Source organism: Xyrauchen texanus, chromosome 33, assembly GCF_025860055.1.
Source record: "Xyrauchen texanus isolate HMW12.3.18 chromosome 33, RBS_HiC_50CHRs, whole genome shotgun sequence".
NCBI lineage: Eukaryota > Metazoa > Chordata > Actinopteri > Cypriniformes > Catostomidae > Xyrauchen > Xyrauchen texanus.
The window spans coordinates 22,847,790-22,862,539 of record NC_068308.1 but is presented as its reverse complement, the minus strand read 5'-3'; the positions used below and the strand labels follow the sequence as shown (position 1 = coordinate 22,862,539).

Here is a 14,750-nt window from a genome sequence, read left to right as displayed (position 1 = left end):
TTCTAACATTTTGACAATTGGTAAAGAAATAGTTCACAAAAATTTAAATTTTTCCATCTTTTAGCAGAACCTCTTTAGCAGAGATGGGCTACTTTTATTAAAACAAATGGGAGAAATTAGAACACCTAACGGTCAAAGGATGTAGAAAAAAAGTCCTGCCTTACAGGTAAAAGAGCTACCGTAATTTCCGGACTATTGAGCGCACCTGAATATAAGCCGCACCCACTGATTTTTAAATAAAATATTATTTTAAACATAAATAAGCCGCACCTGTCTATAAGCCGCAGGTGCCTACCGGTACATTGAAACAAATTAACTTTACTCAGGCTTTAACGAAACACGGCTGTGGCTTAGCTGAGGGCGTGGTCAAGCGCCCGTCCGGGAGAGAAAAGCGGTAAGGGCGCTTACACCTGAGCTAAATTATGTATAACACCGGTGTCTAATTTCAGTAAGCATGGGGAGAGCGGCATAAAAAGGCAGCAGCCACAGAGCTGAGAGAGTGACACACGTCAGTCTAGTGTTGGCGCATAGAATAATTGAGAAACTTTATAAAATTGATTGTAAACATTGTTGTGGCCATTAAAAGCCTTACCTGGAACGTCAAGTGCCCTGCTGAAAACTGTCACACTGGTGCCCGTGTGACAGTTTTCCCAAGAAGGACACGTGAAGCAGGGCACTTGAAATTAGACACCGGTGTTAGACATAATTTAGCGCAGGTGTAAGCGCCCTTACAGCTTTTCTCTCCTGGAGGGCCGTGTGTGGCACGCCCCCGCTGCCACACACGGCTAGTAATAAAACATTTGCAGTAAACCGTAGCCTACCAAGAAAGTCATTGGTCACTATCTTCCTCGTCCTGTGCACTGAAACCACTGAAGTCATCTCCTTCGGTGTCGGAGTTGAATAGCCTCAGATTTAGTTGTCTTTTTGCACTGAGTCAATTCCTCACGCTGCTGTTTCCAACGTCTTATCATCGACTCATTAAGACCAAGCTCCCGTGCAGCAGCCAGATCAATCGCCTTTAACTTGAAAGCAGCATCATATGCGTTTCTCCATGTCTTTGCCATGGTGAGGGCGACAAAATTACTACCGTAATCAGAATGATGGGAAGTTTGAGCGCGCTCGATTTAATCTAAACAGTAAACAAAAAAAGTTGTTTTGACCTTAACCCGTTCGGCAATTTCATTGGTCTAATGAAAGCTTCACGCCGCCAAAATACCATGCATTTAAATTGAATGGCAACTGAGACTAAAATTCAACCTAACATCTTCTTTTGTGTTCAATGGAGAAAAAGTCATAAAGGTTTGAAACAACATGAAGGTGAGTAAATGTTGACAGAATTTTCATTTCCGGGTGGACTATCCCTTTAAGGTGGACTCTCGAGGGTGAACTTGAGCTTCAGCTTCCAGATTTAATGATCTACTGCAAACTCGCAATCAAGTCTGGCTCTATTGTGGAAATTAACGCCCACTTTCACAAACCGATCAATTCCCAATAGATAAAATCAAGTCCTCACCTACATTTCTTTCTCAAATCTTCTGTTTAATCTTGAATTATGTCTAAGCATGAAAGAAAAATGGGTTTCAAATGTTGTTTCATGTTGACTTGAAACCAAGCAGGTGCCAAACTCCCCTGAGATGAAGCTCCCACTGTAGCCTATAACGCACAACCCCAATCTTTACCCCTCCCTGCTGAGGCCCGCATCGCAAAGAAGTCAGCCTCAAAATAATGACAGGTTGACAAATGAGCCCCTCTCATCTCCAGTGGAGCGGTCTCATGCCAGGGGAGAGGATAATGAAAAGAGAGGGATGGCCAGTGGTTCAGAAAGACCCTGATTGCCTCCTCAAACAGTGCTGTTCAGTCACACAGTGGGAGAGCGCAGCAGTATGGCATCTGCACTGCCCGACAGCACACATATCACATCCAATCTGGACATGATGGAAGCAAGGCTCTCTGCACGTCACAGAGGTCCATAGAGGTCTTAAATGAAGAAACATGCTAGGAAAACAGCATGGCGACGGAAATGGCAAAATGAGAAATTACAGAATTGAAGGATCGGCAGAGCTCGGCTGACCCCAAATTAACACTCTCAGATAAGGGTGTTTTTTCATCTATGGGAACTTTTGGCCATGTGGTCTTTTACATTGTATATACATTACATGTATATACATTAATCACAGGACACATCCATCATTAACCTTTCCACCATGATGTCATTTTTTTCTCCACCGCACAAATATATGTATTATGTTTAAACATCGCGCGACCCCGAATCCACATGAGTGGACATAGTATTTTGGCTTTGCTATATGCAACGCATAGTTTAAATGCATAAAAACAGACTGAATACTGTTTACAAGACTCTAGACTGCCATTTAACTGCCATGGTTAAACTTTTGCCGCACTAGTTAAGTCACAAAACAGCATGCCGTAAATTTTCGTGAAGCGCTACTACGGACGCAGTGCAAACAAAAGTGACTCTGGTAAGAAATCTTTTTCATTGAAACCTGTTTGGTTGTAAAAGAGTAGAGTTTCAAGATTCGTTTTATATGCCACTTTAAACATTCTGTTCATTTTTCACACGTCAATAAATATGTCGTCAACATGAGTGGAAAATGGCACCGCATTACCTCAAAAGTAGAAAAACGTTAGTTATTTTGAATAACTTTCAACTCTAACACTTTTACATTTTGTTCTATTTTATTTTATCTTATCAATGTACAACACGATTCTATTCATTAACATTATTAAATGCATTCCTATATATTTCCTGTGCATTTTAATATTGAGAATAAATGGGTTTATCCAAAAGCTGAAAAATTTAGCTTGGAATTAGGATGAAAATAAATCAGCACACTGGAAGTCAAGTCATTCACTAAAGAGGGAGCAAGGGAGCAAACAAGCATAGTTTTCTATGCAGCTAAGAGCATTCAATCCTAAAAGTTCAGTTTCAGGCTGCAAATGATGTTTGGACCACTCAACATGTTTAGCTGTCCACATTTGCGGACATATATTTTTAGGAAAACTATTTGATCTAGAAATGTTTTATTGAATTCTTTTGATTGTTTATTACGTGAAACTAGTTACAAACCAAAAAGGGAAATGAAAACTGCACACTGCCATCATGCTCTGGTCTCAGGAGGTTAATAACGTTCTGTGGTGGAAATTACAGTGATGAAATAAAAACAAAAACAATTTCATATAATGGCACTACTTTGGCTACTTTGTCTTGGTCAAGCTAATTTCATATCTACTATTTGGAGGACTCTAAATACACACAGTAACCTTCCCAACTTTATCCGTGAAGCTGACTCACTTTCTGTCTTAAAAAACTGGCTAAAAACACATATTTTCCATGAGCACTTAACCAATCACTTAAAAAAAAAAATCTTGTTGCACTTTAATCTGTTTTGAATACTATTCTGATGCTAGTGAAACTTTGTAATATGGCACTTCTCGTACCACTGTCTCCTTAAGACGATTCACTTATGTTTTCCTCTTTTGTAAGTCACTTTGGATAAAAGTGTCTGCCAAATGAATAAATGTAAATACAAATATTTTCACACTTTTTCATAATTTGACAAAATTATAGCTTGACTGGAAATTATGTACAATGGACGCTTTTTACAGACTGTGACTGAATAATGTGTTTCTTATTTAGCTGCATAAATCTAGCAAACTTCTCTGTTCTTACTGTCGTAATCTATCTCTCTCTCTATTTTTTCCACTTTTGGAAAGTCCAGCACCAGTGGATTCTTTCTTTAGCAGTAAGAGCAAATAAGAATGCAAAAAATAATATTTGTTGTGGTCTCTCATTAACTGCTATTGAAGTTTACCCTACAATATTTTACATACAGTTTACCTTTGTATTTTTAACACAATCATGTTTCACATTTCATCTCAAGTATACTAACAGTTTTGTCTCTTTGGGTAACCATGTACACATAGTTTTCAAAATGTCTCTAATGGTTCATATGAGAAACAGCTATAATGTCTTTAATGTATTTTCTCAAAGATTTCAAATGACAAAGATATATCATGGGCCAATATTGTTTTTAACAAGCGCTGCAGTCACAAAAGCTCCTCAAACTGTCGCTATCCTGGTTTGTAACAGTAGAGACGGAACTGGAGGACCACAGGTAGAAAGGAGTGTACATGGCTGCTCACTCTCTCCATCTGCCCCTCCATCTGTTACTACTCTCATTTAGTGCCCTGTCCTGATCAACCAAACACATGCAAATGGAGACATTCACAGTCCATCCATCCATCCATCTTCAACCGCTTATCCGAAGTCGGGTTGCGGGGGCAGCTGCTCCAGCAGGGGGCCCCAAACTTCCCTATCCCGAGCCACATTAACCAACTCTGACTGGGGGACCAGATGCCCAAACCACCTCAACTGACTCCTTTCAACGCAAAGGAGCAGCGGCTCTACTCCGAGCTCCTCACGGATGACTGAGCTCCTCACCCTATCTCTAAGGGAGAAGCCCGCCACCCTTCTGAGGAAGCCCATTTCGGCCGCTTGTACTCGCGACCTAGTTCTTTCGGTCATGACCCAACCTTCATGACCATAGGTGAGGGTAGGAACAAAAATTGACCGGTAGATCGAGAGCTTTGCCTTTCGGCTCAGCTCTCTTTTCGTGACAACGGTGTGATAGAGCGAGTGCAATACCGCCCCCGCTGCCCCGATTCTCAGGCCAACCTCCCTCTCCATTGTCCCCTCACTCGTGAACAAGACCCCGAGGTACTTGAACTCCTTCACTTGGGGCAAAACCTCATTCCCTACCTGGAGTACGCACTCCATCGGTTTCCTGCTGAGAACCATGGCCTCAGATTTAGGAGGTGCTAATCCTCATCCCAGCTGCTTCACACTCGACTGCCAAGCAATCCAGTGAGAGCTGAAGGTCACGGACCGATGATGACATGAAGACAACATCATCTGCAAAAAGCAGCGATGAGATCCCCAGCCCACCGAACCGCACACCTTCCCCACCCCGACTACGCCTCGATATCCTGTCCATGAATATCACAAACAGGATTGGTGACAAAGCGCAGCCTTGGCGGAGACCAACCCCCACATGGAATGAACTCGACTTCGTGCCGAGGACCCGGACACAGCTCTCGCTTTGGACGTACAGGGATTGGATCGCCCTCCCGCAGCACCTCCCACAGTATCTCCCGGGGGACCCGGTCATACGCCTTCTCCAGATCCACAAAACACATGTAGACCGGATGGGCATACTCCCAGGCCCCCTCCAGGATCCTTGCGAGAGTAAAGATCTGGTCCGTCGTTCCACGGCCAGGACGAAAACCGCATTGTTCCTCTTCAATCCGAGGTTCAACAATCGGCCGAACCCTCCTCTCCAGCACCTTGGAGTAAACTTTACCAGGGAGGCTGAGAAGTGTGATACCCCTGTAGTTGGCAGACACTCTCTGATCCCCCTTTTTGAAGAGGGGAACCACCACCCCGTTCTGCCACTCCTTAGGCACTGTCCCAGATTTCCACGCCAATGTTGAAGAGGCGTGTCATCCATGACACCCCTCCACATCCAAAGCTTTCAGCATTTCTGGTCAGATCTCATCAATCCTCGGGGCTTTGCCACTGCGGAGTTGTTTGACTACCTCAGTGACCTCCCCAGGGAAATAGAATCTGATCCCCATCATCCTCCGGCTCTGCCTCTACCATAGAGGGCGTGTTGGGATTTAGGAGTTCTTCAAAGTGTTCCTTCCACCGCCCAATAACCTCCTCAGTTGAGGTCAACAGCGTCCCATCTTTGCTGTATACAGCTTGAATGGTTCCCCGTTTCCCCCTCCTAAGGTGGCGGACGGTTTTCCAGAAGCACTTTGGTGCGGACCGAAAGTCCTTCTCCATGGCTTCTCCGAACTTTTCCCACACCCACTGCTTTGCCTCCCTCACGGCCGAGGCCGCAGCCCTTCGGGCCTGTCGGTACCTTGCAACTGCTCTCCGGAGACCTCCGGGACAACAAATCCCGGAAGGCCTCTTTCTTCAGTCGGACGGCTTCCCTGACCACCAGTGTCCACCACGGTGTTCGAGGATTACCACCCCTTGCGGCACCTAAAACCTTGAGGCCGCAGCTTTCCACCGCGGCTTCGGCAATGGAAGCTTTGAACATTGCCCACTCCGGTTCAATGTCCCCAACCTCCGCAGGGATGCCTGAAAAGCTCCGCCGGAGGTGTGAGTTGAAGATCTCGCGGACAGGGATCTCCTCCAAACATTCCCAGTTCACCCAGCACTACTCGCTTGGGCTTCCCAGGTCTGTCCAGAGTCTTTCCCCACCCCTGACCCAACTCACCACCAGATGGTGATCGGTTGACAGCTCTGCCCCTCTCTTTACCCGAAGTGTCCAAAACATATGGCCTCAGATCCGACGACACGATTACAAAATCGATCATCGACCTTCGGCCTAGGGTGCTCTGGTACCACGTACACTTATGAGCATCCTTATGTTCGAACATGGTGTTTGTTATAGATAATCCATGACTAGCACAGAAGTCTAATAACAAACATCCACTTGAGTTCAGATCAGGGAGGCCGTTCCTCCCAATCACGCCTTTCCAGGTGTCCCTGTCATTTCCCACGTGTGCGTTGAAGTCACCCAGCATCACTATGGAGTCCCCTACTGGGGCCCTATTCAGGACTCCATTCAGGGTCTCCAAGAAGGCCGAATACTCTGAACTGCTGTTCGGTGCATATGCACAGACAACGGTCAGAGTTTTCCCCCCCACAACCCGTAGGCGTAGGGAGGCGACCCTCTCGTCCACCGGGGTAAACTCCAACTCCATTCACAGTCATGCTCAGGAATATACCTCATCCCTCTCTGCCTGTCCCATTCTACTGTATCAAGCTCTCACATAATCCCACATAAAGCTCTCTGTCCACTCTCTCTTGAAAACAACTAATGCTTTTATATAATGCTTTTTATGATAAATAATGTTTAAAAACACATTTTAATAATTGTAGAGAAAGCACAGGGTAAGAAGAGGAGCCATGGCATGGCTACATGCGGGCAGTGCCCACACAAATGGGTGATCTATTGAAAAAATACAAAAGGGCCCAATAAAAACAATTTAAAGTGTTGCCTTTGTTTGGCCTTTAAATTTTGTTCTATTTGATAATTGGCTGATTAAGTGTTGCATGAAGACTCATAACGTAGACTCAGTCTTTTCATTCAAAAGAATGCTGGCAGTCTGTGCAATTGTTTTAAACATTTTATTTCTGTACTGATACAATAAGAGGAAATGTCAGCAGTGGAATGTGAAGTTTATAATATTTTGCGGATGTCATCAGTGATCTTGCAATAGAGCGATAATGTTTTCTTCTGCACAGCTCTCTTTTGTAGTCTGGTACATTTAAATGCACACTCCTGCTCCTGATATACATCCACTGACATACAGCTGCAATTTATTTTCATTTAAATTTATTACATTACATTGGATTCACACCCCAGGCCTCCTGACACTCAAAGGAAAATGTTTACCTCTAGTCCAACAAATCATTATTTTGTATTTAGTTCCCAACTTCTTTTTAAAGCAAAGTGACGCAAATGTATTCAAGTGAACTATTTTGCATTGTGACAGAATTTTTTTGTATATTTAAAACGTTTTCCTTCTCCAGGCAAATTTTATTTCATATTTATTTTAGTTGCCCACCCCAAATATCCAAAATAGGATGGCATCCTAATAACACCATTAAGTGGTGGGGCACAGGATCAGTATATCGGAAAACTAGACACAAAATTGCATAGCCCAGATGAGTGCCTACCATGACTAAAAGTTGTAATAGCGCATTTGTAAATCAATAGGCCATATTTTCCAAAAATGTGCTTTCTTACACATACTATTTATACACATACAAAGACCAAATCTGTATTGGCCCTCTCCCTGAATTGTGATGTCAGATTTGCATGTTCTCTGTATTTAGTAAGTAATACTCTTCCTTGTGCGGTACACAACATCCGGAGAGTCAGGTATCACATAATGGAGCTGACCCTCCCCTTCCCAACCAACCCCCCGCTAAGCCCAGGAATACTGCAGCAAGCAGGAGCTGTGGTTGCCACGGGGATTAGGGAAATGTATGTTCAACACTCATGATAAACAGGATGAGTTGACTCAGAGGCATCATACATTATTCAGGTTTGCTCGTGGTGAGTTTCAGCATTCCGATGGAACCTTCACCTTAAATGCATGTTACAATTTTCCTGCACGCAACACAACACCTCATGAAGTCTAAAAGCGTGCAGCAGCCAGGATAATGAAACAAATACTGACATGGGAATCAACATGAATGACCTGCCAACTGTGCAATGAACCAGGTGTGGCTGAGGGAAATAAAAGTGAAGTCATTCACGGCTTGCCTCTTCGAACCTAGAATATCCTGCCTTTCTAAACAAAATGAATGATATAGGATAAAACCCAAGTACTGTAGGTCTATAATAGCTGGATATAAAGCTTTTTGTGGGCATTCCCGAAGTTCACAGAGTTTAAAATCTTTGTTAGTGATTCCCATAACCAACTTTTGGAGCTAATCACTGGAGCCAGAAATGCCATGTGACTATTTACTCTAGAACCGCAGGAAAATTACATCCTGAAAATGCTGATTGGCTGATGGCACCACATAAACATTCAGAATCCCAAGAGATTATAAAAAATAGTGTACTGGGAATATATATTAAAATATAATGAACTATTTAATGTGTTAATGACAGAACACACAACAACTTTTGAATAGCTATCAAAGGAGAAAGATGCTTTATTGTGTTGAGATTGTGTAGTTGTGGTATCTACCATTTACATTTACATTTATGCATTTGGCAGACGCTTTTATCCAAAGTGACTTACAGAGCCCTTCTTACAGGGACAACCCCCCCGGAGCAACCTGGAGTTAAGTGCCTTGCTCAAGGACACAATGGTGGTGGCTGTGGGGCTCAAACCAACAACCTTCTGATTAACAGTTTACCAGTACTGTGGTTTAGACCACTACACCACCACCATCTACCAGCAGGGATTTACTAGCCCATGCTAACCTGTTTAACCTTGGTCCCTTGGATAAAGTTTACTTCGCAGAGCTATCAGGGACTGAGGGAAAAATGGAGGTTATGCACTAAGTTTAGTCACTGTTAGAGACCATAAGGACCCGGGTAGAAATGACAGGAAATTAGACCAGATGTTATTCTGAGGCTTTTGTTTTTTTCTTTGACACTTTGTTCAAGTAAGTCAAGCACTGTGAACTGCTGGATGGTAATGAATTTATGCACAGAGTTTATCTCACCTCACACAGTAGGGTAGGCCCAACTGTGAACATAACAAATCTTTTTTAGTGTGTTATTATTTTTGCTCACCTTAACTCACCCTGTCTCCATCTGTCAGTTTGCCTCGTTTTTGTCTCTTTGACTCTCTTTGATCTCTCTGCCTCTATCTCACATTATTTCTCCATTCCACCATTGAGTAAAAAGCTGTTTTCTACCAGTGGAATATGGAGTGAACTGTTAATACTAGGGTTGCACATTTTAAGAAATATTCTTAATCATCAATTGCTAACATTAATAAATGAATATCGATAATTAATTAACAATAACAACAAAAAACTCTTCATGGCAAAATACTTCAAACTCAAATCATGCAAGATGCACATTTTCAAACAAATTTTTATTTATACAAGGTTTGATTTGTGACTGACCATCAGTTCTAAAGTAAGCTTGAAAATGTCAGCATTGCATTGGAGAAAATTTCCTTACTGTAGAAGGAAACTTGAAAACATGCCTAATTATTTGCATGTAGCCTACTGTTTAAATCTCATTTAAATACATAGACATAATAAATGCGAGCATTGGTATTTTCCTCTTATTATATTTTCAGTTTGTGACGTGATTGTCGGTGTGGAAGATAAAAGGAGACCGGCATATCAACAATGCTTGTTGTCGTGTTGTACTTTAACACACATCACAGTTTATGCAGTTAATGTTCATCTATAGAGTAATGAAGTAAAGGATGCGCTGTGTTTTAGTTTTGTTGACAGGACGTGACATGCAGCGCGCAAGCGGCAGTGCGCCCTCTAGCAGCGGATGACTGTACATTCATTCTTTTCTCTATCTGCTGGCATGATTGCAAAACAAATTTTTTTCCAAATTGATTAATCGGCGATTGATAAGTTTAATCGATCAAATTATTAATGAAGAATAACCGACCATTGATTATTCATCAACATCCCTAATTAACATAAGTATCTGCAGGATTTAATCTCAGTGAACAAATACAAATCAGACCTTGCCCCTTTACGCCTCAGATAAATTTCATAGCAATTAGTCAAAACATAATATAATTATAAATTAAATAATTTTATTTCAGATTAAGCGGGAAAATCAGCGCTTCTAGTTTAGACAGCCATTTATTATAATAAAGACGATCTTGGGAGATGTCTTGTGGCGTGATGCAGCGCAGGCATCAAGGATTGTCTCTTGAGTTAATATTGTTGAGCGCAGACAAATCAGGAATCAAGTGAGCAGCAAGAATTAGCTATGTAATGATGGCACTACTAAGTGATAACTCATTGTATGCACAGTACATACAGCTGTAGAGCTGCAGGCAACACTGCCCTGTAAAATAGCACCATCCTCTTGCTAGCTGTTTGTGGCGAACTTTGCTTCAGCAATGACATAGCCACCCATCTTTGATGGGTTAATTGAGCGTATAATGTCCATGATTCCTTGACAGAGCTTCAACAATGTGAATAATATAATTGATTGTGTTTCCCCACAGCTGTGTCTTTGCTGTATGGTGATATCTGTGTCCAGACAACAACAACAAGCTTAAGAGAGATTCTCTTCCATTAAAGTATTAGCCAGTGTAGCTTAAAGCACTTTATAGAGGCCAGCCAGAATACAGTTGAAGTCAGACATTTATATACACTTAGGTTGAAGTCATTAAAAAAAAAAAATTTAACCACTCCACAGATTTCATAAAAGCAAACTGTAGTTTTGGCAAGCAATTTAGGACATCTACTTTGTGCATGACACAAGTAATTAAAAAATATATATATTACAGACAGATTGTTTCACGTTTAATTGACTAAGTATATCACAATCCCAGTGGGTCACTAGTTTACATACACTAAGCTAACTGTGCCTTTAAGCAGCATAGACAAATTCCAGAAAAGTATGTCAAGCCTTTAGACAATTAGCCAATTAGCTTCTGATTGGCTAATTGGAGTCAATTGGAGGTCTACTTGTGGATGTATGTTAAGGCCTACTTTCAATCTCAGTGCCTATTTTCTTGACATCATGGGAAAATCAAAAGACCTCAGAAAAGAAATAAAAACTGTGGACCTCCACAAGTCTGGTTCATCCTTGAGAGCAATTACCAAATGCCTGAAGATACCATGTTTATCTGTACAACCAATAGTACGCAAGTATAAACATTATGGGATTATGTCTCCTAGAGATGAATGTAGTTTGGTGCGAAAAGTGCAAATCAATACCAGAACAACAGCAAAGGACCTCGTGAAGATGCTGGAGAAAACAGGTAGACAAGTATCTATATACACAGTAAAACAAGTCTTATATCGATATAACCTGGAAGGCTGCTCAGCAAGGAAGAAGCCACTGCTCAAAAATTGCCATAAAAAAGACAGACTGCAGTTTGCAATTGCAAATGGGGACAAATATCTTACTTTTTGGAGAAATGTCCTCTGGTCTGATAAAATAAAAACTGAACTGTTTGGCCATAATGACCATCATTATGTTTGGAGATAAAAGGATGAGGCTTGCAAGCCAAAGAATGCCATCCCAACCGTGAAGCATGCGGGTGGCAGCATCATGTTTTGGGGTGCTTTGCTGAAGGAGGGACTGGTGCACTTCACAAAATAGATGGCATCATGAGGAAGGAAAATTATGTGGATATATTGAAGCAACATCTCAAGACATCAGCCAGGAAGTTAAAGCTTGGTCGCAAATGGGTCTTCCAAATAGACAATGTCCACAAGCATACCTCCAAAGTTGTGGCAAAATGGCTTTTGGACAACAAAGTCAAGGTATTGGAGTGGCCATTACAAAGCACAGACCTCAATCTGATAGAAAATTTGTGGGCAGAACTGAAAACGCGTGTGCGAGCGAGGAGGACTACAAACCTGACTTAGTTACACCAGTTCTGTCTGGAGGAATGGGCCAAAATTCCAGCAACTTATTATGAGAAGCTTCTGAAAGGCTACCCAAAATGTCTGACCCAAGTTAAACCATTTAAAGGCAATGCTACCAAAATATTAACAAAGTGTATGTAAACTTCTGATCCACTGGGAATGTGATGAAAGTAGTAAAAGATGAAATATATAATTTCCACTACTATTATTCTGACATTTCACATTCTTAAAATATAGTGACCCTAACTGATCTAAGACAGGGAATGTTTTCTATGTTTAAATGGCAGGAATTGCTAAAAACTGAGTTTAAATGTATTTTGGCTAAGGTGTATGTAAACTTCTGAATTCAACTGTATACAGAGAAACCTCTGAGGGGGGGAGATGCATAGCTGGACACAGACTGAGAGAACAGCACTTGCAGACTCCCTTTTTAGTAGGGAGCGGGTGAACACTGCTTTGTTCATCTGGAAAAACAACAGAATTAAAATTCATCTTGGGTGGGAGACAAAAGGCAAAAACATAATCTATGCTTGAGCGGCTTTCACTGAAGATGACATGGACTGAAGAGAAACACAATTACCACAGTAACAGTAATGTCAGCTCGGCTACACTTATCAGGGCTGAACTGACAAAGAGAAGAGAAAGTTTTCTGCTCTGAGGAGGTGACAGCTGTGAATACCGCTCTCCCAACACTCACTATCTCTCCTCCATGCAATATAACAGACAAAATAATTCCTCTGAATGAGTGCAAAAGGTCTCCATTCACTAACTGTAGTACGCATATTTTTGTGTTAAATCCTGTTACAAACATTTTCATCCTCAAATCATGATTCATCAAAACATTTCACTGACATTTTTTCAAAAATTTAGAATGAAATTTAGAACAAACTCAAGCAACAAGCACACCAGTCACAGACACAAACCTCTTAGAAACATGGAATGTGTTAAAGCAATTGTTTTACATTGTTTTTACAAATTGAATAATTAAGTGAGAGTTACAAAAATGGTGCATTATACCTTAATCTGGGATATAATCTGTGTAAACAAATTAAAATAAAATAAGTCAGGGTGAGTTTGGACCACTATGGTTCACTGTATGTTGGACCATGTTGTTGGACCATGTTGTTTGGCCAACTCGACATGTCAAAAATAGAAGTCCATCATTAATTTCTATTGCCAAGTTAGGATACGTTGTAAAAATGATACCATACTGTAGACTCTGCGTGTACAATGCAGGGACTCACCTCTCTCACAGGAGCGGCCCAAATAGCCTGTTCCAGTGCAGTCACACACATAGCGGTTCCAGCCCTCCCTGCATGTGCCGCTGTTAAGGCAGGGGTTACTCAGACACTGCTTAGGAGGTTCCTTAGAACAGGATGGCTTCACCCCCACCGCCCTCTGCACCTCTGCTATTCGCCGGATGTCCTTGCTCTGGCCGTCCATGAACAGATCTCGCACACAGCCCACATAGCCATAGTTCAGCAGAGCGGTCCACACCTCAGTTGGGAAGATCAGCCCAGCACGGTCCTCTGGCAGGCCGCCGAGGTAGAGTATATCGTCTAGGTCCAGGATCTCACTCTCACCAGGAGCATTGTAGGGAGTGCGGATGGAGTTGACAGAGATGGTGCCTGAAACAAGACCATAAGGAGCAAATTAAATTTTGCTAACCTGATTTTCAGATGCCATTTCAGTTGAAAGTAAAATGGCAATCCTAATTGCACATTCTTAAAAGATCAACAACTGTTTAAAGACCCAATGAAATTGCTCGATGATTGCAGTTTCCTTTTCTATGTTGATGTATTTCCTATTGAAACAAGGAGTGTGGGAACAACATATCAAAGGGCTCATCCCTTTTTTTTTAAAAGCCAATAGGCTTTGGTTACGACAGCCTTGAAACATTACTTGCTAGTAAATTATAGGTGGTAAAAATTTTTTTCGTTCTACAGAGCTTTTGATTACACTAATATCTATGTAGTGCAGGATGAGTCATCAATAATTTTGATCTATTTTCCCAGAAGATATTTTATATGTATATATATATATGCTAAAAGTTAATTTTATCAAGATTTATGGGTAAAGTGGCATATAGATGGCCTCAAAGCTAATAGACATGGACGAAGTGTTAACCTCGTCATGAATTGACTGACAAAAACTTTTGTTGACGTTTTTTTTATTTCGTCAACGTGAAAGAAGACGAGATGAAAAAGGCACATAATGACATTAATTAAACAATTTTATTAAAACATACTATTGCGGAAAATATGACGAGACAAAAATAATACTGCAAGATATTAACAGTGCAAGATATGAAAAGGAGAAGAAACATCTACAGAATCTGTATATAGAAGAAGATATTAGATATAGATTTATCTAACCCATTTATAATTGGGGATTTCTCTGCTTGAGTTGAACACAGGAAACATGAACCGCTTCAAAACGGGGTAAATACCTCATTCAAATGGTTTTCACATAATTTTGTAGCAAAAACTCTAGGCTACAAGATCAAATTCTCAAAAGGCTCGTGGACAAATGTATAGTATGTGTATATGACCTTATTTCAATTACTTCGTTTTTTCAAAAACCATGCATAAACGTTATTTTCTCA

At 41.3% G+C, this 14,750-nt stretch overlaps 1 protein-coding gene across 21 annotated transcripts in view; it reads right to left on the bottom strand.

Moving 5' to 3' along the window:
• LOC127626642 (neurexin-1a-like) overlaps window positions 1-14,750 on the bottom strand; it is a 223,136-nt gene that overhangs the window by 92,046 nt on the left and 116,340 nt on the right. For all 21 annotated transcript variants that reach the window (XM_052102589.1, XM_052102590.1, XM_052102601.1 and 18 more), the window contains one exon: window positions 13,390-13,773. In XM_052102589.1, the coding sequence (XP_051958549.1) occupies window positions 13,390-13,773 (384 nt within the window). The remainder of the gene's footprint in view (window positions 1-13,389; window positions 13,774-14,750) is intronic.